Source organism: Ursus americanus, chromosome 28, assembly GCF_024610735.1.
Source record: "Ursus americanus isolate L20-20 chromosome 28, mUrsAme1.1.p, whole genome shotgun sequence".
NCBI classification, from domain to species: Eukaryota; Metazoa; Chordata; class Mammalia; order Carnivora; family Ursidae; genus Ursus; species Ursus americanus.
The window spans coordinates 35,332,430-35,353,822 of record NC_142154.1 but is presented as its reverse complement, the minus strand read 5'-3'; the positions used below and the strand labels follow the sequence as shown (position 1 = coordinate 35,353,822).

The following is a 21,393-nucleotide window of genomic DNA, read 5'->3' as shown; positions in this document are numbered from 1 at the left end:
TTTTTCATGGCTGAGTAATATTCCATTGTGTATCTGTGCGCCACATCTTCTTTATCCATTCATCTGTGGATGGACACTTGGGCTGCTTCCATATCCTGACTATTGTAAATAATGTTGCTATAAACATAGGGGGGCATGTATCTTTTCAAATTGTGGTTTTGTTTTCTTTGGGTAAACACCCAGTAGTGGAATTACTGGATCATGTGGTAATTGTTATTTTTAAATTTTTTGAGGCAATTCCATATTGTTTTCCACTGTGGCTGCACCAGTCTGCATTCCGACCAGCAGTGCAAGAGGCTTCCTTTTTCTCCACATCCTCACCAACACTTGTGATTTCTTGTGTTTTTTATTTTAGCCATTCTGGCAGGTGTGAGGTGATATCTCATTGTGGTTTTTATTGCATTTCCCTGATGCTTAGTGATGTTGAGCATTGTTTCAAGTGTTTCTTGGCCATCTGTATGTCTTCTAGAAGAAAACATAGGCAGTAATTTCTTTAACACCGGCCGTAGAAACATTTTTCTAGATATATGTTCCCTCTGGCAAGGGAAAAAAAAACAAAATTAAACCATTGTGACTACACAGAAATAAAAAGCTTTTGCACAGCAAAGAAAACCACCGACAAAACAAAAAGGCAATCTACTGAAAGGGAGAAGATATTTGCGAATGACCTATCTGATAAAGGATTAGTACGAAAAATATATAAAGAACTTACACAGCTCAACATCAAAAAAAAACCAAATAATCCAATTAAAAAATGGGCAGACGACATGAATAGATATTTTTCCAAATCAGCCTACTTCTTGAAGAGCACAGAGAGCCTCCCTGGTGGGCTTTGTGCCCGGCACAGCACAGTCTCCTTTCTTGTCTTGTCCTAAAGGGTTACAGAGAAGGCAGGTGGTACTTTGGCAAGAATTGGAGTTCTACAGCCTGAAGATACAAGACGAGATTCAGAAGGAAGTCTAGGGCTGTTCTTTCCTCTTTCAGATTCACTTTCCCTCATGAAACCTCATTTAATTTACCTTCTTAAAGGGATAAAGAAAAAAGAAAATCCAAAAACAGAAACAAAGCCTGGGCATAGTTTAAAACCATTTCTGTTTTCTCTAATTCATTAGCAACTGCCACCCTCACCTATGCATTTTTGACATGAAACTTTCAAAGTGAACGAAAATCATAGTTCTATGTGCAAAACAATATTTTTGCTTGTAAGAAGTACTTGAGAAAAAATACTTGTAAAATCGTCTTTATCTCTCTTTGTGGCATCTCAGTGTACATTTCTATTGCATGGGACTAACAGTTTTACTTATATACACCAGAGAAAAGGTTAAATTCTCAGTAAGCCACAAAATATCCTAATTTTTTTTACTTTATCTTTTCATTCATCAAACTATAACTTGATCCTGAACAGAAAAATTGGAAGATTCAGAAAGGAGAAAAAAAATGCCTAAAGATGCCAAAAAAAAAAAAGTTCCATAATACCATATCCTTTGGCATTATTTAAACTTTGGCATGGCCTTCTGTTGGTTAATACAGTATATTCAACTGTGATCCACCTCTTTTCTCCTAACAATTTATCATTGTTACATGACATATAAGTCTTTATAAAACATTTTTAATGGCTACATACTAATCTGTCTTGAAGATACACCTTAATTTTCTTAGCTATTATCCTATTGTTTGATATTAAATTATAAATGTCAGATTATTAGTAACTATTCTAATTCTGAATAGTTACATCATTTCCTGTTATAAATAAGACTGCCATGAACATCTTCCATATTTGTACAAAAATCTTTGTAATAAGCTACTTCCTAGCAGAATTCCTTAGTCAAGGGTATGGACATTTTCAGTAGTTTATTAGTGCTTCAAAACTCAAGCTATGAGTTTGCAAATAACTTGTATGATCATAGAAGAGTTTTGTGCTGTAAACCCAGCCCAAGTGGCTATCCGCTTCATTCATACATTGATTCATTCAACTAATCATCATTGACCTTTAACCATGTGCCAGGCAGTGTACTAGACCTTGGGGTTATAGCAGTGAACAGAACAAACCAAGCCTTTGCCCTCTTAGGACTTAGATGCTAGTGAGAAAGGCAGATATTCAATGTAACGGTCAGGTAGTGATAGGGCTATGAATTAAAATAAAGCAGCATCCATATGTAGGTTTAGAGAAAGTGACAAGGTGGGGTGTTGTAGGAATTTTGCAAGCATTCCTTAGCCATCTGGGATCAGCAGACTTGCTATACACATTTTCCTCAGGAAAACCGCAATGTCAAGCTTTACTCTGTTGATAACAGAGGTCCTTTTGGAGGCTCGCTCTTCTTCCTTTACGACATGGAGAAAATGATGATGTGCCTTTTCTCAGAAATCTAGGAATCCGGGCTGCTCTTCACTCCCCGCCTGCCAGGTTCCCTGTACGGATCCCAGGCAGGTTCCACCTGTCAGTCATAATTGTTCCAAGAGGTCCTTCACTAGGTCGCATTCTCTCAGAAAATATTACAAAGGTAGCAGAAAAGATGAAATCAGTGCAGCAGTAAAAAGAGGTATCTAGAAAAGGAAATGTCACATTTGACTGAAAATAGATTCCATCGCTTTAAAAACTCTTCCTGATTTTGTTGTGTTTGATCTTCAACCAGAATTTGATCCAATGAGTGTTTTTGTTCCAGAAGAATACATGTAGGGGTGGGAACTTTTTTTCTCCTCAGAAAGTGTTTCAGAATTGAGGAAGACGCATTTGAATAACGATACCTTTCAAAGCAATTGCAGAAATTATCCCTAGAAAATTGCTGTTGATCTGAGTGGCCTTTATTTTTTTTTAAAGATTTTATTTATTTATTCGACAGAGAGAGAGAGACAGCCAGCGAGAGAGGGAACACAAGCAGGGGGAGTGGGAGAGGAAGAAGCAGGCTCCCAGCGGAGGAGCCTGATGTAGGGCTCGATCCCATAACGCCGGAATCACGCCCTGAGCCGAAGGCAGACGCGTAACGATTGAGCCACCCAGGTGCCCTGAGTGGCCTTTAAACACGATTCTCTTCCTTTATATTCTCTGCTCAGTGAGTTCTCTATTTTTGCCTTTTATCCTCTTTGTAAAGCTTAGGGGGTCTGACTCTCACTTTTAATTGACACTTATGGCTTAAATGCAGTTTCCAGGTCCTATGAACTGAGAACTATTTTGTTGATTTGCAGGCCCTGAAATACTGGAATATCATTCTTTGGGGTTCTCTCCCCATGACCACCTTTACATGTAGTTGGTATAAACAGCTGTTCCTCTACTGTGGTGTGTAATTTTCGAGAAAAAGCTTCCTATTTAAAAAAGAGAAAAGGGGGGGGGGGGAATCCCCAGGTCTTTTTCATGGTACACGAGGTGATGCTATTGGAGAGGTTTGCCTTCAATCTGATGGCTCTGCTAGCTCCAGGAGTTTATTAAACTACACATAGCATTTAATAAGGGGTGACACTTTAAGTCAGACAGACATAGGGTGTCAAAATCAGAAGCACCCTGAATGATCCCCTCATGGAAACCAATACCCCACAGGAGAAGTGACTTCCCAAGACCATTTAGTAAGGTGGTAACAGCCTAGATCCTAGGTCTTCTCACTTCAAATCCATCCCTTTCCTACCATGCCACGGTTCATTAGCATGTTCGTAGGGGTTGGTTTAATAGACTGCTTTTCAAATAAGAAGGAAACAGCAGGTCAGGGCCAGGTTGGCTCTGATGTAGACGGTGCTAAAAGGAAGGTTGAATGAGGAGAGCACAGCGTGGTAAGGGGCCATATGGGGCATTCTGGACAGTTAGGGCTGTGGGGGAGCGGAAGGGCAACTAGCTGTGTGATCTTGGGCAAGTCACTTAACTTCTCTGAGTCTCAGTTTCCTATCTATGGTGATAACCACACAGACTGGAGGTGAGGCACTGTGAAAGTTTCTTTACACGTGTTATGATCGTCACAGCAACTCCGTGGGGATCCCTCACTTTTAGAGATGAGAGACATTTAAGTGTAGAGAGGATGTTGTCTTAGCTTGGACTGCCATAGCAAAATATAGGCTGGGTGGCTTAACCAGCAAACATTTATTTCTCACAGTTCTGGAGGCTGGAAGCACAAGATCAGGATGCCAGTGTGGTTGGGTTCTGGTGAGGGCCCTCTTCCTGGTTTGCAAGCAGGTGCCTTCTTGCTGTATCTTCACATGATAGATCATTTCTCCTGTGTCTCTTCTAAGGGCACTAATCTCATTAGGAAGCCTCCACCCTCATGACCTAATTACTTCTCAAGGGCCCCACCTCCAAATACCATCACATCACCAACCAGGGCTTCAACGTAGAAATGTTGTGGGGTCACAAAACATTCAATCAGGTGATGATAACTTGGCCAAGAGTGTGTAGCATATGGTGGTAGAGCTTGGACTTGAACCCAGGTTAGTCAGACCTCAAGGCCAATGCTCATTTCCCTGAGTCCATAATAGCCTGTTCAGTAAAAAGGCAAGGCCAGTGACCTTCAAGAGCCGTCATGCTCTAAAATTCAATTCTGTAATTCTGCTGAATCCTTAAGTCCTGATTAGGTCAGCTACTCTCTCTAATTATTGTTTATATCTTTCAATTAGTGCTAGCCATCTGAGGTAATGATATCTGTTCTATACAAAACTGAACACGTTTTAGACACTCGACAAATATGATAGAGCAGGCCAGACAAGTGGCATCTCTGGTTTTCAGGGAATAATGCACGTTCCATCTCTGAGGGTTCCTTCACTCCTACTCTGAATCTAAGCACTCACTTAGAGCCATAATGGCCGGAGGAATTTATTCATTTTCACACAACAGAATTGCCAACACTAATTACTAACAGATATGTGTGAGTGTTTGAGAAAGGGAACATCAGCTTATGGATGCAAAGGCAATTTAGTCAGTCTTTCCAGGCAAATCCTTCTCTAAAAATGATATCCATGTTGGATTATCCCAAATACTTGATTATTTACCACCAGGAAATCTCGGTCATGTCTCATTTAGGGATCCTCAGCTATGGTTTAATCTACATCCGCATGCTGTCCACATGTGTAAAGACCTTCAGCTTACAAATACACACCCCTTTTTCCTAGAGTTCTTCTTTGTGGCAGTTATTTCTGAAGTTTAGGAGGGAATACCGGGCCTATCTTTTTTGCTTCACCCCTGTGACTTATCGACGTATGTAATCATCATCCTGCCTTCCTGTTTTGTTTTGTTTTAAATTTAGATTTTTTCCTAAGTAATGGCTCCAGAAACCCTCAAAATTACCTAATTAGTAGGAACACTTTGCAAATGATGAAGAGCATTCCCCAGCTAATTGATTCGGTTAGTTGGAGCAGGATGCTAACAATTAGGCCATGGCCACGGGTTTGGGCTCTGGCGAAGGTGTGGCCAGGGTCTCGAGAAGGAGGGGTCTCAGGAGACAATGTGGATGACATGACAGAGAGCCATCCCCGCTAGAAGGAAAACGATGCTGCTATTGGCTCAGTAACATCACATTGGGAGGACAGCATACTTTAAACAAAACAAAACAAAAACAAAAACAAATGAGGAAGGGAGGGAGAAAGGCAGAAAGGAAAGAATAGAAGGAAGGGATCGAAAGAAGGAAGGTAGAAGGAGGAAAAGATGGCAGGCAATTATTTAATTGTAGACAAGTTCATGGAGATAAATAGTAAAGGAAGAATAACAGAAGGAACCGGAATCTGAAGCATGGCCCGACCTTTAATCAGGGCTCTTATTCCTAGCAGGCTGTGAAGCAGCTTTGTCTTTACCTGCTCAACGGATCCCACAATGCTGATGCACTGCTTTAATTTGGGAAGGCTTTCTCTTGAGAGGCATGTCTTTTCCAGCTCTGAGTACGAAGTGCTCCCAAGTGCGGCATTCTCTGTGACAGATGTACTACAGTGACGCTTTAGCTGACTCCAGACCCATAGCTTCCCCGTGCCTGAGTGGTCTATTTGATGTCCAAGAGTGTGTTTCCTTTGAGAACAGGTCTTCACCGGAATATCATCCAAGAAGGTAGGGAGGTATAATCCCTTTGTTCTAAAACAGCCACGGTTAAACTCTGGAACTCCACTCCCATGCCAGGGCTATTCTTTCCAAAGGTCTGAAAGGCATTTGATGCTGTACTTAGATGCCCTAGGCCTATGCCTTCAGAAGGCACTGGCTGAGAGAGACCTAAGGGGCCTCCGCTTTCAAAATCTTCTCCCAAGGTTGCTCCATTTTCATCAATGGCCCCAACTCCACAGGAGTCTCTGTAAAGAGAAGGCATTTCAAAACAATTTTCATAGCTCCAAGGAAACCGGATTCCCTGGCAAACCTCTCATCCAGGGCTGCACTCCTTAGAGAAGACTCAGGGTCTTGTCAACAGGATCCAACATGTGACTGGCAGGACCAACCAGCTGCAGACATGGCCATCTGTGATGACTGTGCTTGTCTGTTCCTTACTCATGAGCCTGGTCATTCTTCTCTGAATTCTAACCTTCCCACCATCAGATGCCATTCTTGACTGAGGCAGAAATGCCGCCCCCAGGGCCATTTCTCTTGGGACACTTGGCAACTCGTCTTCCACCAGCTGTGGCTCCTCCCACCAGCACTGGTGTCTGCTACAGGACCCGTTACTTCTCCAACTCTCTCTTGCCCATCCAAGAGGAAGGAATTTGTCTTCACCCACTAGACAGTTTGCATCCTCTCTTGGTGCCTTGAGAAGATCAGAAAGGGCGAGAGTCTTGGCAAGAAGGCTTTTCCCATCATTCCTATGCCTATAACAACAAGCTCATGCTGTTAAAAGTCAGCCTCTAAAATTCAAGGAAATTCCCCCTCTTGGACTTAACACTTGCTTGTCGCATTTCTACTTGAGATACAGTCTAACTATTCCACTGCCTGGAGCCTGAGAAAAGAAAAAGAATTGGAAGGTTTTCTTTTCTTTATTTAAAAAAAACTTTTGTGTTTGTTTATTGTCCTTTAGTTGTTAATCATCTCTCAGCTTGCTTTTCTTTTAGATAGCTTTCTGCCATGAATTTGTTAATGAATGTCAGTTAATATTTGTTTAGTACAGACAAAGCATGAACAATCTAACAGTAATACTCAATACGGTGCAGCGGCACAGTAGTTATTGATTAATTAGTTGGGTCTTTTTTGAGTTCTCCGAAAACTCTTCAAAATGCAGAGAGCAATATAATCCTACAACTTGGTAAAGATGGGCTTCTGCATCTGTAAATGCTGACATATTGAAGACAATCTGTTCCTTAAATCCCTAAGCAAGAAGCAATCAGCAAAGTAAGTTGATACCTGGCTTACAGAGGAGAAGGCAGGGTGTGAAATATCCATGCCTCCCCCCCATCCCCCCAAGCCATTAGGAACATTTGGACCATAGGGCAGAGTGTCTATTTTTCTAGTACAACAGGTTTCATTGATGAAATGTAGTGATGTCACACCAGACACAGACACAACACAATTTCCTTTTCTTTCTTTTTTTAAGGGCTATATATGACATATTGCTGTTGTCATCCAAACCTCTTCTGATTTTATATTTCAATCACATTTATTCCATTTTTTTCATGCAGAAAAGTATAAGGAAGAAAACTGGCCATCATTCTATTCTTAGAGAACCTTCCTGATATTCAGAAATAAATGTGACATGTTTACATGTCTTAAAGTTTCGATCAGTATGGATAGAAGCACAATGAAAAAACCAATGCTTCTTTAGTTTTATTTGTTCTAAGATTTCACATTCTCTCTACCCAGGGATAATTCCAGGTATGTCCCCTAAGAAGATACCAGATATAAGAATAAAAAAATGTATGTCAAGAGAAACCTAGAGAGTGGCAAGGTGTGATCACACACAACATAACGCTCCTTGTAAAAATCACTCCTGGATATTAACAGAAGGTGGCAGAAGAACTGTAAATGCTGGCAACTGATGGCCTGTTAGAAAGTCAGAATAGATGGGACAGCTTTGATGATCATATCTGAAATTATTGTACAGACTGCAAAGAAAGATTTCACCCTGTTTTTCAGGACTGGTGGATAACTTATGAATGAATGAGAAGGCACTGACATGCTTCCATTCACACATGTGTAAAAAGTAGATCACAGAGATTATGGGGTCAGCTGACCATATCAGAGTAAACTTTTATATGATCAGTTTCCTTGAACTATCTTATAACACTTTTATAAAAAAGATCATAGCTTTGAGTGACCTCTAAGCTATTCTTCTGGGGATGAGTTTCATGATATATACTAGCCAGACTTTCCAATTATGCCATGTATGTAAGTCAAAACTGGGATCCACATCTTCCCGGCATTGGGTAATAAATGACAATGTGATAGTGTGTGTGTCGTGACCACTCTTTTAAAATAAATCGCAATCCTATTTCATCTCTCGTGACGTTTTCCTTTCACAGAGCATGAAAGCCACAACACCTTTGAGAACTGTGAAATCACCATGGGATTATGATTTTTTTATTTATAATGGTGTCATAGACAAGACAGCCCCAGACTTCTTAGCATTCAAGGAACATTTTAATTTATCTTGGGGAAGTATTTTTTCTCTCCTGGAGCACATCGAGAAGTTTCTCAGGGACTACGCAATACCAGAAGTTAAAATAAAAGGGAACAATTTGGTAGCCTTCCTTCCAGAGTTTGAGCTGAAGAACAAACTTACCAGATATGACTTTCTCTCACTGTTAGAGAACCCACTTCATATCCAGATGATGTTAAATCTTCCGGGGCAAAGGTACAAAGGCCAAGATGGAAGGTCAGAGGCTGCCAACAAGATCCAAGCCACGTGGAAATGCTTCAAAGCAAGAAAATTCTTCCTCATGTATCGCCAGCAGAAGTGGGCTTCAGGTGTGATTTCCATTGCGTGGCTCTTACATTGCCATAAGACCCGAGTGAAGAAGATCCTGAAGGAATCACGCGAGAGACACCTGGAGAATTTCCGTATTCGAGCCAAGGTACACAAGGCTGCCAGCTGTTAAGGCAGACCTCTTTTTCTAAACATTTCTTGCTTCAGCGATTGCAATAAGTTGTCTCTTTATCTTCCCTTTCACCAACTACCCTCCTCATCAACCTCTCTCGCCTTCCACTCTTCTCCTTGTATGATGCACAAACCCTACATGTGTTTGTACATCATATTTTAGCCCTAATCAGGAATCTGGCATTCGCACCTGTAAAATCTATTGCAATTTTTTCTATAGAAAAAAAAAGTCTCTTCACTTTGACTATGGTCGTTCTGTCAGAAAATCAATGTTTTAACTGCACTACCTTTCTCCCTATATATACCTTCTGGCACTTTAATTTGCTAGGAAAAAAAATCCTCTCTTGTCTACATTGCTGTCACCACTTTGTCAGAAAGTATTTAAGTTTGCAGACAGCCTTTTAATTAGTGCTCACAATTTCATTTATGTTTGCTTTCTCTTTTTTTCATTCATATTCTGTTAATTAAGTGAGCTGCCTCTAATCTTCCCCTGCCAGTAGCATCATGTAGCCACCTAATTAAATTAATTGGGGAAGATGTTTTAAGTATGTAATTAAATCAATTAATATAATTTATGCCTGGCTTAACTGTACAGTGGAAAAACAGCTGAAGTTTGACTAGATGAATCCACTACGGCTTCCTGTCACTGATCAATGCTCTTCTTGATTTTTAGCATCTGGCAGCCAACTGGAATCGCATCAGGACCTCCAGGAGGACTATTATCCATATCCCATCATTAGGTATAACACTTTTGCCTGCAAATCTATCAGCAACCTCTATTACCCACCACATTATGGCTCCTTGATTGAGTTCAAGGAAGGCCCCTTGTTTTATTCAAATTGGTCTCGGCAGGAAAATGTTCTCGACATGATGAGAGTAATAACACAGGGCCCTCGCTCGAAACGGCGTTTAATTTGGGGATTAAGCAAATAAAGTCATTATGTGGGGGCTGCTATTCAGTGGAGAGGTGATTTGCTGTAATTCGCTTTCATCTGTATGAAATGAACTAAAAAGTTGTATTTTTTCCCCCTGAAATAACAGATAATGTTTTCGATCTTCTTTAATGATAGAAGAACACAGGCTTGCGTGTGCTGTTGCTGTTACGCCAATAAGCCAGGATATTGCTTGTACACTGTTTTTAATCAAATGTGCAGTCAAAATGATAAGCTACATTCTCTGAAATTATTTAGTTCTAATTACGAGCAGATGGGATGCTTTATTTGCACCTAGGGCGCCTGAGCAAAAGGAAATGCTGTGTGAACAAGAATAATTAAGAAGTTGAATAGTGTTTTTTGCGCTTAAATAATCTGCAGTTTCATGTTAATTAGCACTAATGTAATTATTTAATTACATTTATGAATTGGGGAGCTTAAAAGCTGTTGCCTGCAACACAGTAGTAAAATAGGTAGGGCCAAAATGTCGTTAGGGATCTCAGAAGTCTGCACGGGAAGTTCCTTTAAAACATGAGCTGCTGTCAAAATGTGTGGGGGTGTGTGCTTGCTTATTTGTTTCGTTATGCTTTTTAATATATCTAGGGCGCTAAAAATTTCCGTCGTAAGACCAGATTTCCCAAGCTGACGTGGTAGTTCCGGTAAACGGCAAAACTCATCAAATCTTCATATTCCGTACGGGCTCTTTGTTAAGGCCTTTTAAGTAGAGCGGTGCACTAAGTGATCTGTCGTGATAGGGTTCTGGAATGCAATTCATTTGTGTCCCTCTGTGAGTAGAGGGGTTTGTGTACTTACGCACCGTATAGAACTAACACACTTAAACGGTAATATGAAAAACAAAAATAAACCAACATTAAAAGTATTATAGAAATATAATTATCTTTTAAATTAGTAAAAGATTGGTAGCAATAAAGTAATTCGAACTTTCCTAGAATCTGGAGTGCTGACAGAAAAGTTAAGAAAATACGTCACAGTTGCACAGAGCCTTTTGGTTTGGGTCTTTTTATGGCTCACAGAAGACATTAGTTCCTTCTTAGGCTGTAAGTGAGGTAAGACAGATCTGAATTTCATTCCGACTTGGGCTTTTGTTTTGGTGGGACTAGCTTTGCACACAAAATTAGTTCACACTCAGAAATTGCACTTGTAATTGATTACAACCAGAGAGGCTAATTGCCGGCACAATTAACAGACTTGAGTCCCTGGAATAAGGTGCAAGAGCCTCTTGCTTCTGCAACTAATTGTGGCCCTGACCTGGTATTATGTGGGAAATTTTGTTTTGTGTTCTCTGTTTTATCCAGAACTAGAAATAGAGCAAGACCCCCGCCTTGCAATGTTGACAGCACGAAGGTATCACAGGCACAATTTCCACAAACTCCTTCCTTCCACCTGTCACCCTCCAAAACCCCAGTGCAATCAGCCATGCAGGAAACGCCTACAGAAAAGAGCCTTTGGCTGGTGATGGGTGTTAAGGAGGGCACATACTGCATGGAGCACTGGGTGTTACATGCAAACAATGAATCATGGAACACTACATCAAAAACTAAGGATATACTGTATGGTGACTAACATAACATAATAAAAAATTATTATTAAAAAAAGAGCCTTTGTCCAAAGAGGTAAAATTTTGAAAATAACAGGCAGTCATCTAAACTGGGTAATAAAAATAATTTTAAATGAAAATGTTTTAAAATTCTAAAAGGGTTTGCTGGATATAGATTAGGTAGAAAAACAGCCTGGACAGAAACTAGAATTGCGTTATTTTAGATCTGATATTAAAACTAGTTTTCTTCTAGAATACATATGCTCAGTTTAAATAAACACATAATAAATCTGAAAGTCTTCCCGATTGTAGTAATTTTTGTTAACAACGTAATAACCCATTTTAAAGAAAAATTGTCAATCATATGTCTTCCAAGAGATAAGACTAAGCATATGTATTTTTCTCAACTGACCATTTAAAAAGCCCAATTACACATTTTTACAAGAGAATAATATGTGGGCTCTGATCAAATAGTATTTGTTTCTATAATCTATGCTTTAGGTTTTATAAAAAGACCTGTGGCTATTAAATCAAGTTTAGGTTTAAATAACATTAACCTGTCACCTCATACTTATTCTACAGACATAATTCTCAAGCTATACCTTTCTTCAAAAAATGATTATGGTATACCTTTTTTGTGTGCACCACCTTCCCCGTGAATTCTTGAGGATTTTAGCTAGTCACAACATGCCTACCTTGTCTCATGCACCAGGGACTTGCCTACACAATTCACGAAAACAAAAGTAGGTAAAAGTAAAGCCCATTTTTTTTCTCTAAACATGTCCCCCAAAATCTATTCAATATAGTAATTTTGTTTTCAGAGTTAAGAGTGATTCACTAATCGCAATCAGTTGGTAGGCATGTAAGGTTCAGGTGGGCATTTAATACAAACTACAGCCTTGTCCTCTTTTTCTCTTTCTATAAGAGATTTGCAATCAATCCTGGTATAGAATTAGCCCTAGAAATAATTACACCATGTTGCTAACCAATTAGGGCTGCACTAACTTGTTTGAACCCTAAAAATGAAAGATTAGTGGCTGATAACTGTACAGTATATTACAGTTATAGGCGTTTGGTTTTTGTTTATGCAGTTTTGCACACATAAGAATAATCGCATTCTCCGAACTGATGACCACGTAAAGGACCACGGTAATGTTTTCAGTAATGCCTTTGACCACTAAATATTTATCATGTATTTTCGAGTCTATGGCTTGATAATATGAACACTAAGACAATTACACATTGCAGAGTAGCCTCTTTGAAAGGAGGAATTATAAAATGTGATCGATTGTTATGTATTTTGGGTAGTATTGCTAGATGTAACAAGGTTTTCGCTATTTTTAACAAACAGGAGAGGGGGGATCCTGTTGATTAATTGTCCAAAGAAACTGATCAGCTTTGTAATTTCGTAAGATGATTAAAAAAAAAATCCTCATTCCTTCCAGAGTATATAGGCTAATCTCTTAATTGGATATTAGATATTTTTATTAATGAAATACAATGAAATACAATAATATAACAAAATAATCTACTATGGCTCATAGCAGGAATAGAATACCAGGGTCTATTTAAAGCAAAATCTATCAGTCAAATAAGGAAGAATTGCAACAAAGAATCCTAATTCCTCCAGAAAAAGCAGAGGTCTAAATAAAACCTAGGCACTAATTCTGCTTCCAGTTTCTTGGGCCATGTTATTTCCTCCACTTTTAATTTAACCCCTGTGCTTCTTTATTGCAGCACATCATTTGGTGCTACACTTAAACCCAGTGGCATTTTAAAATATATTGACATTAAATGAGATGGGCCAAGTATGGGGCTCTGACGCCGTGGGCAGGGATACGAGGCACTGCCAGCCAATTAAACTCCCAGTGATGAGTTTCCTCTCTCACTTCTCTTCCTCTTTTAAAATAAAAATAGGGAATTATGGAGGTAGGATTTTCCCCTTTCTCTAGGTAGCCTTTTATTTCATCAATTGATTTAATGGCTAAAAGGAATCTATACAGTTCAGCTTCATTTTTTTCCCCTCTGTGCATTACTTCAGCAAATTCTCCTTGGAGCTAACACCACTCTGGGTCTCCAACATACTCCCTACCGTAAAGTTGTAGATCCTGTTGTTGTGGGTGTCGTGAAAAAGCAACACTTTTCTGCTGCTCTGTACTGTCACGGAGGCCTTAAAGATAGGAAAACTTACTTTTGTGTACAACTGACCCTATCCCAAATGTTCATGAGACAGTCGCTCCCTAACCCCACTCCCTTCTATGGAAGAATAAGAACCGGCTGTCACCTCCCTTTGTGAACAGGCGCAAGGGTGCAGGACCACAGCCAAGAGTGTTATCTCTGAAATCACATTCTTACTGTTGCCCTCAAGCACACTGACATCTTTCTGCTTTCTCATTTTTGAGTTGACAACTCAAAGACACGATAGACTTTGTTCTTAAGGCTCAGAAATTGGGACTTTCAATCAAATCTTCATGGTCTTCAGCATGTATTTTGGCAAGTAGCTATGGAACCCACAGTTCAGCTACAGCATTGCTATACTAGATCCTGGAGACAGGTGTACCCCAGATAGCAGTTCCCCAAAATATACGCATTCTTTGAGATCAGAAACAAAGTGCACTTAAACTTTCCAATTCCTGTACAGCCTGAATTAAAATGAACAATGAAGCATGGAACACTACACCAAAAACTAATGATGTACTGTATGGTGACTGACATAACATAATTTACAAAAAAAAAAAAGAAAACGCATTGTATTCATCGATGTTATGTTCATCCAAGTAATTCAAGTCAACACTCATTCATTGGATAGACCAGAGTTGGCCCCATGACCCTGTAATATGAAATTTCACAGTCGGCCTTGAGCTACCTGATGTTGTACCACGAAGTACAGAAGCAAGCACTGAACACCAGCTCATAAGCTCTTCATGAAACGGATTAGTATTAGGATATGGTACAAAAAGAGTCTTGCATACACTAAGATAAAACTATACTCTTTGTCATCACCTTCATTGTCAAAAAAAATATTAAAATGTTTGTTTAGCAGTTCTCAAACTTACACTTGTAACAACTATAGAGAACCTTAATAAGCTTGTTTCCATAGGTTATAGCTATCAATATATACTATATTAGAAACTAAAACCGAGAAACTTTAAAAATATTTAATTTACTTTAAAACAACAACAATAGGGGCTCTTGGGTGTCTCTGTTGGTTAAGCGTCTGCCTTTGGCTCAGGTCATGATTTCAGGGTCCTGGGATTGAGTCCTGCATTAGGCTCCCTGCTCAGTGGGGAGCCTGTTTTTCCCTCTCCTGCTTCCCGTGCTTGTATTCTCTTTCTCTCAAATAAATAAAATAAAATAAAATAAAATCTAAAATAACAACAATAAATCTGTTACCAGATAATACTAAATAACATATTTTTGTTAACAAATTTTTTTCATTTCCCCAAACAAAAAAATTTAATGAAAAGAGTTGCGTTGGTTGACAAGTTTGCAAATCTCTTAATAGAACATGGTTGGACTCTCATCTCTATTTCTGTATTCAATCTGTTGCAATATGTTGTTTTGATTGAAGCATATGAAGAAAACCTGGCTCTACACAGATAAGTATTTGGAAAAGGGAAGACTGTTTTATACATTTTATAGACTTTTCAGACAATTGTGTATATTCTTCTTTGATTTTATACCAAAACTCAACAGAGGATGGGAATTCTTATGTTGGTTACAACATGGAATTTGAAATCGTATCAATAATTATTTTTGCATTTTCTGAAAAAGGCAACTATCATCTTAGTATTATTTTGAAAATAGTTTTGACCTTCCAGACTCCCTGAAAGGGTCTCAGGACCTTCTACAGTGTCTAGACCGCGCTTTGAGAATCACCGGCCTTTGCTGCATGCGATGCTGGGCCAGCTGCTGATAAAGTCACTGATACAAAGTTCCAACAAGAAAAAGTCTTCCTTCTCTCTCTCTTTTTAAAGAATTTATTTGAGAGAGAGTGCTCAAGCAGAGGGAGGGAGAGGATCCCAAGCAGACTCCCGCTGTGTGAGTATGGAGCCCGAAGCAGAGCTCCATCTCACAACCCTGGGATCATGACCTGAGCCAACACCAAGAGTTGGACGCTCAACAGACTGTGCCACCCAGGCACCCCAAGTCTTCACTTTTTCCAGAACCACACAGAATCCATTTGGCCAGTTTAGTTTGAGAATGTTTTCAACACTCAACAAATACTTAAGGCCTCCCGTGTTTCCTACATCCCCATCACAAAATTCCCTTATCCCCCTCAGCAATCCCCCCCAAAACAGTGCTCAGTTTTATTTTCATCCAACTGTCACTGGGTATACTACATACACACACAGAGAACCCAGATAGGCACGTCTCTTACTATATCTTAATCTTTTATCTCAGTAGCTTGTGTTTTCACAGTTGCAGAAGTAATTAAAACCTGGGTATAACAATAATGCCTCAATCACATTTCTCTGGATGACTGCAGTATGCTGGTGGGCAATCAATTGTGACGTATGTCACACGTTCCCTGAAAATTTTTACAATTAGAGTACCAAAGTTGGGTAACATCAACTTTTTTATGAATTGGAGTAATTCACTATCTCCTCTGTAACAATGTCACTTTGCTCAGCTTGTATCCAGTATGCTTTCTTGAATGGAAGGGAGAGGCATGGCGTGATGGCTACTGTTATTGTTCCCCGGTGTCGTCCCCTAGGAGTGTGTGATGCATGTGATTATCACACAGCACATGTTTCAAAACGGGGAAAAAGTGTGAGAACTACTGCTCCAGTCCATCAGATTGAGGCCTGGCTGACTACCGTCTTAGGCCAGGGTGATCAGATAAATGACAACTATTCGGCAACCAGAAGTCCATTGTTAACCTCTTCTCCGCCTTAGATAGCCTGTAAGGAATAGGACTAGGGGACAAAGGGAACTAGAAATCAACCCCAGGGTGATGAGCAGGCTGTTCCAGAACATGTGCTCTAATGCAACAGCCGGGGCCTGTCACACACCAGCCCCAAGGGAACACAGTCACTGAGCATGGCCTTGCTCATGGGTTTCTGTGGTTTCTGCGAAGGAAAAGCCAATCCAACAGAGCTAGTTTCCTGGGTGCAAAGAGGCAACTGGCATCATCTGAAAGGAGTTTGTGTAGGAGTGGAGATAGGGATGAGAGAGGAGACAGATGCAGAGATGAAGGTGGACGAATGATAACCAGTAACCAACTGGTGAGCACCCGTGGTTTGGCAGAACACCCAAAAGTAGCTGGGTAATTCACAGAGGTATCTCTCAGGTATCCTCCTTCGATGTGAAGCAGAGGCGATAGTATTTTGAGAAACGATGGAACACTCTATCCAAGTAGGAATATTTTCACATATGATGGCGATGGCCATAAGGAAAGAGGCTGGGCCCCTCTCTCAAGTGATAAGGAAGAAAGAGTGCCCCTTTATGCCAGTGCTGTTTTCTCCTAGGCTGTTGAGGACCTTAAAAAAGCTACAGGTCCCACTCACCGTTCTTTGAATTCCCACAAGTTTTCCAGATCAGAGAACCCATTTTGTAAAAGTTGAAAGAAGATGGAAGGTAGGCATCGTATCCATTTTCTATCACCCTTTAACAAGTTCCCACAAGCTTACTGGCTTAAACAATAGAAGTGTATTACCTTAGAGCAATAATTCTGTAGTTCAGAAGTCGGAGAAGGGCTAAAATCAAGGTGTCAGCGGGACTGCACTCCTTTCTAGAAGTTCTAGGGGAGAATCATTTCTTTACCCTTTCCAGCTTCAAGAAGCTGCCCACAAAGGCGTGAATGAGGAGAGCCCTTGGCCCCCTTCTCCATCTTTAAAGCCAGCAACAAGCATCTCCCTGTGCCTTTCTTCCATAGTCACACCTCTGATTCTCTCCTCTCCTGCCTCCCTCTTCCACTTTTAAGGACCTCTCATCAGGTGGGGTCTAGCCAAATAATCCAAGATAATAATCCCCTTATTTTAAGGTCAGCCGATTAGCAACCTTAATTCCATTTGCAACTTTATTTCCCCTTTGCCATGTAACCTAACACATTCGCAGGTTGCAGGGATGAGGACATGGACATCTTTGGAGGGCCATTATTCTGCCTGCTGCAACAACTGGAAATAAAAGTGAGAAAAGAGGCAGAGGCTCTTTGTCCCTTCTGGAGTTCTCTGCTCACATGTGGAGAGTCTTTCTCTTTTTTTATGCAACCACATTTACGCAAGAGCTAAATATGTCCTACCCGAACTGTATAGTAATTTGTAGGTTTATGTGATCTTAGACAAGAGACAAGGCACTTACCCTGGTTTTTCTTTTTTCTTTTTTTTTTTTTTAATGATTTTTTATTATATTATGTTAGTCACCATACAGTACATCCCCGGTTTCCGATGTAAGGCTCGATGATTCATTAGTTGTGTATAACACCCAGTGCACCATGCAATACGTGCCCTCCTTAGTACCCATCACCGGTCTATCCCATTCCCCCACCCCCCTCCCCTCTGAAGTCCTCAGTTTGTTTCTCATAGTCCATAGTCTCTCATGTTTCATTCCCCCTTCTGATTACCCCCCCTTTCTTTATCCCTCTCTTCCCCTACCGATCATCCTAGTTCTTATGTTCCATAGATGAGAGAAATCATATGATAGTTGTCTTTCTCTGCTTGACTTATTTCACTTAGCATTATCTCCTCCAGTGCTGTCCATGTTGTAGCAAATGTTGAGAACTCGTTCTTTCTGATAGCTGAGTAATATTCCATCGTATATATGGACCACAACTTCTTAATCCAGTCATCTGTTGAAGGGCATCTCGGCTCCTTCCACAATTTAGCTATTGTGGACATTGCTGCTATGAACATTGGGGTGCATATGGCCCTTCTCTTCACTACGTCTGTATCTTTGGGGTAAATACCCAGTAGTGCAATGGCTGGATCATAGGGTAGCTCAATTTTTAACTTTTTAAGGGACCTCCACACTGTTTTCCAGAGTGGCTGTACCAACTTGCATTCCCACCAACAATGTAGGTACCCTGGTTTTTCTTAATCTATAACATGACAGGGTTGAAGCACATGGTGTCTCAAAGCTCCTCCCGTATTTCTATCTGACCTTTGAAGTGTCTCTGCAGATTATATTCCAAAGTGTGATGGTTCATTGCCACTAGGCAGGTCTGCTGAGTTCCCCAAGGCCACGACATCCTTGCCAATAGCTTAGTGGCTAAGTCTCTATTGGATTTACTATATGTACTGCCAGCATTGATGACCATCTTTTCACCTGGGTGTCTACATGTACTTTTGTGGGTATACGAAACATAATAAATAATCGGACTTAAAAAAAAAATCTGCTCCCAACTTCTGCTCTGCTGATGGCAACATTCACTGATTGTATCTTGTCCATGTAGAATGGTCTGCTGCTTGCCACAGAATTTATTCTTGTTATGGGCTTTGGAAGCACATATACCCCATAATATTAAAATACCTTATGTTTGCACAGCACTTCACAGTTGACAAAATGTCTTCATATCTATTACTTCATGTGATCCTCTATAACAGTGTTCTGAGATTGCTGACATTCAGTTCTTTAAAATGGGTGTATTTGTAGGGTTAACTGAGTAACCAGTTCTGTCATAATTCTGCAGAGACATTCTCTATGCGTCCTTGATCAGTGGTAACAGAGGTACCAAGTAATTTGTTGGAAAACTGACCTCCAGCACTTGATTGAAACACAGACGTACTCACATACGGCAACAAAGTGATCAGACATCCTTTATATTTTAAATTGGACATCATCTTAATGAGACATCTCACACTGCCTTTTATCTTTACTTTTGAAAGGAAATGCATCCGTGGAATGCTCTCCAGCATTTTTCTTAATCATACTTTATTCTTTAGGCATTTTTCCTGCTTTCTTATAGCTCGGACATAGAAGTTATTCAGAAGACATCTTCCTAAACATTTATCTGAATATAGATAGAATTACACATATGCAAAATCCTAAGAGTCCCAGTACTGCAATCACACATCAAGGCGGCATTGTTTGCAGCGGTCTACACTAAAGTTCATACGTGGAATGGTTCCCCAAACTATTTTAGAAATTAATAATTTTTCAAAAATAACTCGAACAAGCTATTTGTCCTTCTGCCTCTGTAGTTCTTCAGTTCACCTGCATAAAGCAAAAGGGAGACTTTAAGATGAATCGTAAGCTCATTTAATTTCCAGACGACGTCTAGTGTTTAAACACTGACATCAAAGCAAAGAGCCAATTATCAGAGTGCATTTGATCTGAAGCCCTGTTGCCTGAATCGCTATAGTTTTCCTTACGCTGGAAAGGAAATCTGTGTCACATCTCCAAGATGTAATATTTAAAAGCACTTTATCTATAGCAGTTTAACTTGAAACATGTGTTTGGGCTCACTAACCACAAGGAGGCATTGAAGCATCTCTTCAAAATGTGAAAAGCAATTTCACTTAAAAAAAAAAAGTCGCACCAACAGTTGCTGAATTTCATATAAGCAATTATACCTGCTTGGGATTATGTGTGCCTTTTAAGTTCATATTTTGATCCACTTATTTTTTTTAACCCCTGAAATACCAGCAGGAAGAATTGCTGCTGTTGCCTCTTTTGTAAAAGAGTTTTGGACAAGAGTAACCCACATACATGCGTTTTTCCTTCTGCTCTGTTTCCAGTGGACGCGAAGGCAAACTGCAGGACTTCTATTAGTACTGACAAAGTAACTGCGTTAACCTTTATTGCCCTTTAAAGGTTAAAATTTCTTTTGACTGTGTGAGCAGAAGCATATTTCTTCAGTATTCAGAATTACTTAAATACATATTCCTGATAGCAAGAGGTTTCTCTGAAATCCATGTGTCAGTTTAGAATGATTCTGGGGACACATCTCCAAAATGCCACATAGGGGGCATAAGTTTAAAAAAGCCAATACGGTTTTGTTTTGTTTTTTTTTTTAAACCCTGAGCATAATTTTCTTCAATGTTGTTTTGAGCATTCATGTTCAATGTCAGACATTTCCCCCCTGTTTTTATTATCTTGGTTCCTGGTGGTTTTGCTGGTATTGAAAAAAAAACGAACTCTTCTTTCGCAGAATATGATGCTTAGCAAATCTTCCAGAATAATGCTTAATCCCCTGAGAAGCAAGGACCTCATTCTTAGGAGTTAGACTGTGTCTGCAAGATGCTTCAGAGAAAATTCTGTCCTAGACATGTGGACTGTGACCCCTGGAAATCCTAGTGTGCCATTTTGCCATACTGACTTGCTCTTTCTGCGTTTTGACACCTTGTTTGCCTTTTAGGATATTCTCTGCCTGTGCGACAAAATATTGACGACTTCAACACACAGCAGAACATGCAGCTGGGGAGGCTGTGTGACATCTTAGGTACAGTAAATACTTCCACGCAAATGACTCTTTGGAATGTTTATCAGAGGATGTTGATAAAAATGTTTAATTTTTGCTTATTTTTTTCCCCTTGCAAGGAAGAAGTGTGCAAGGGAGAACTGTGGCAGGGCAATTAAATGTTTGGTTTTAAAGAACAGATTTATAGTGGCGTTGACTTGAATTAAAAAATGACATTTTTAACTAATTTATTTGGGTTGCTTTTTCTAAATTCTAAGGATTTCTCTCCTATAGCCCCAAATCCCCTTCATTTCCTGACTCTGGCCATGAGGGAAGCCAACATTTTTTATCTGTGTCAATATTGTCTATTATGTTATCTGGGGAATAAGTGGAAGGTGGTATCAGAAATGAAAAGCATTGTTTCCACGATAAGACTAAGAGGGATGTGAAGATAGATTGTTTTTTAAAGAAGCTTTTATTTAAATATATATCGTCTAGTTATTAGGAAACAGGAGGTGCCTAGTAGAGGGTATTCTTAGAAATATAGACCTCAGGTGGAAGATACATCCTTGCGAAGGTCTGGCTCTGATG

General features: G+C 39.8%; 1 protein-coding gene across 7 annotated transcripts in view; it reads left to right on the top strand.

Moving 5' to 3' along the window:
- IQCH (IQ motif containing H) overlaps positions 1 to 21,393 on the top strand; it is a 197,515-nt gene that overhangs the window by 90,260 nt on the left and 85,862 nt on the right. For 6 of the 7 annotated variants that reach the window (XM_045810715.2, XM_087856836.1, XM_087856835.1 and 3 more), the window contains 3 exons: positions 8,398 to 8,949; positions 9,646 to 9,712; positions 20,761 to 20,844. In XM_045810715.2, coding sequence (XP_045666671.1) covers positions 8,398 to 8,949; positions 9,646 to 9,712; positions 20,761 to 20,844 — 703 coding nt within the window. Of the gene's footprint in view, positions 1 to 8,397; positions 8,950 to 9,645; positions 9,713 to 20,760; positions 20,845 to 21,393 lie in introns of those variants that run through there. The other variant, XM_045810722.1, reaches the window with a different exon arrangement.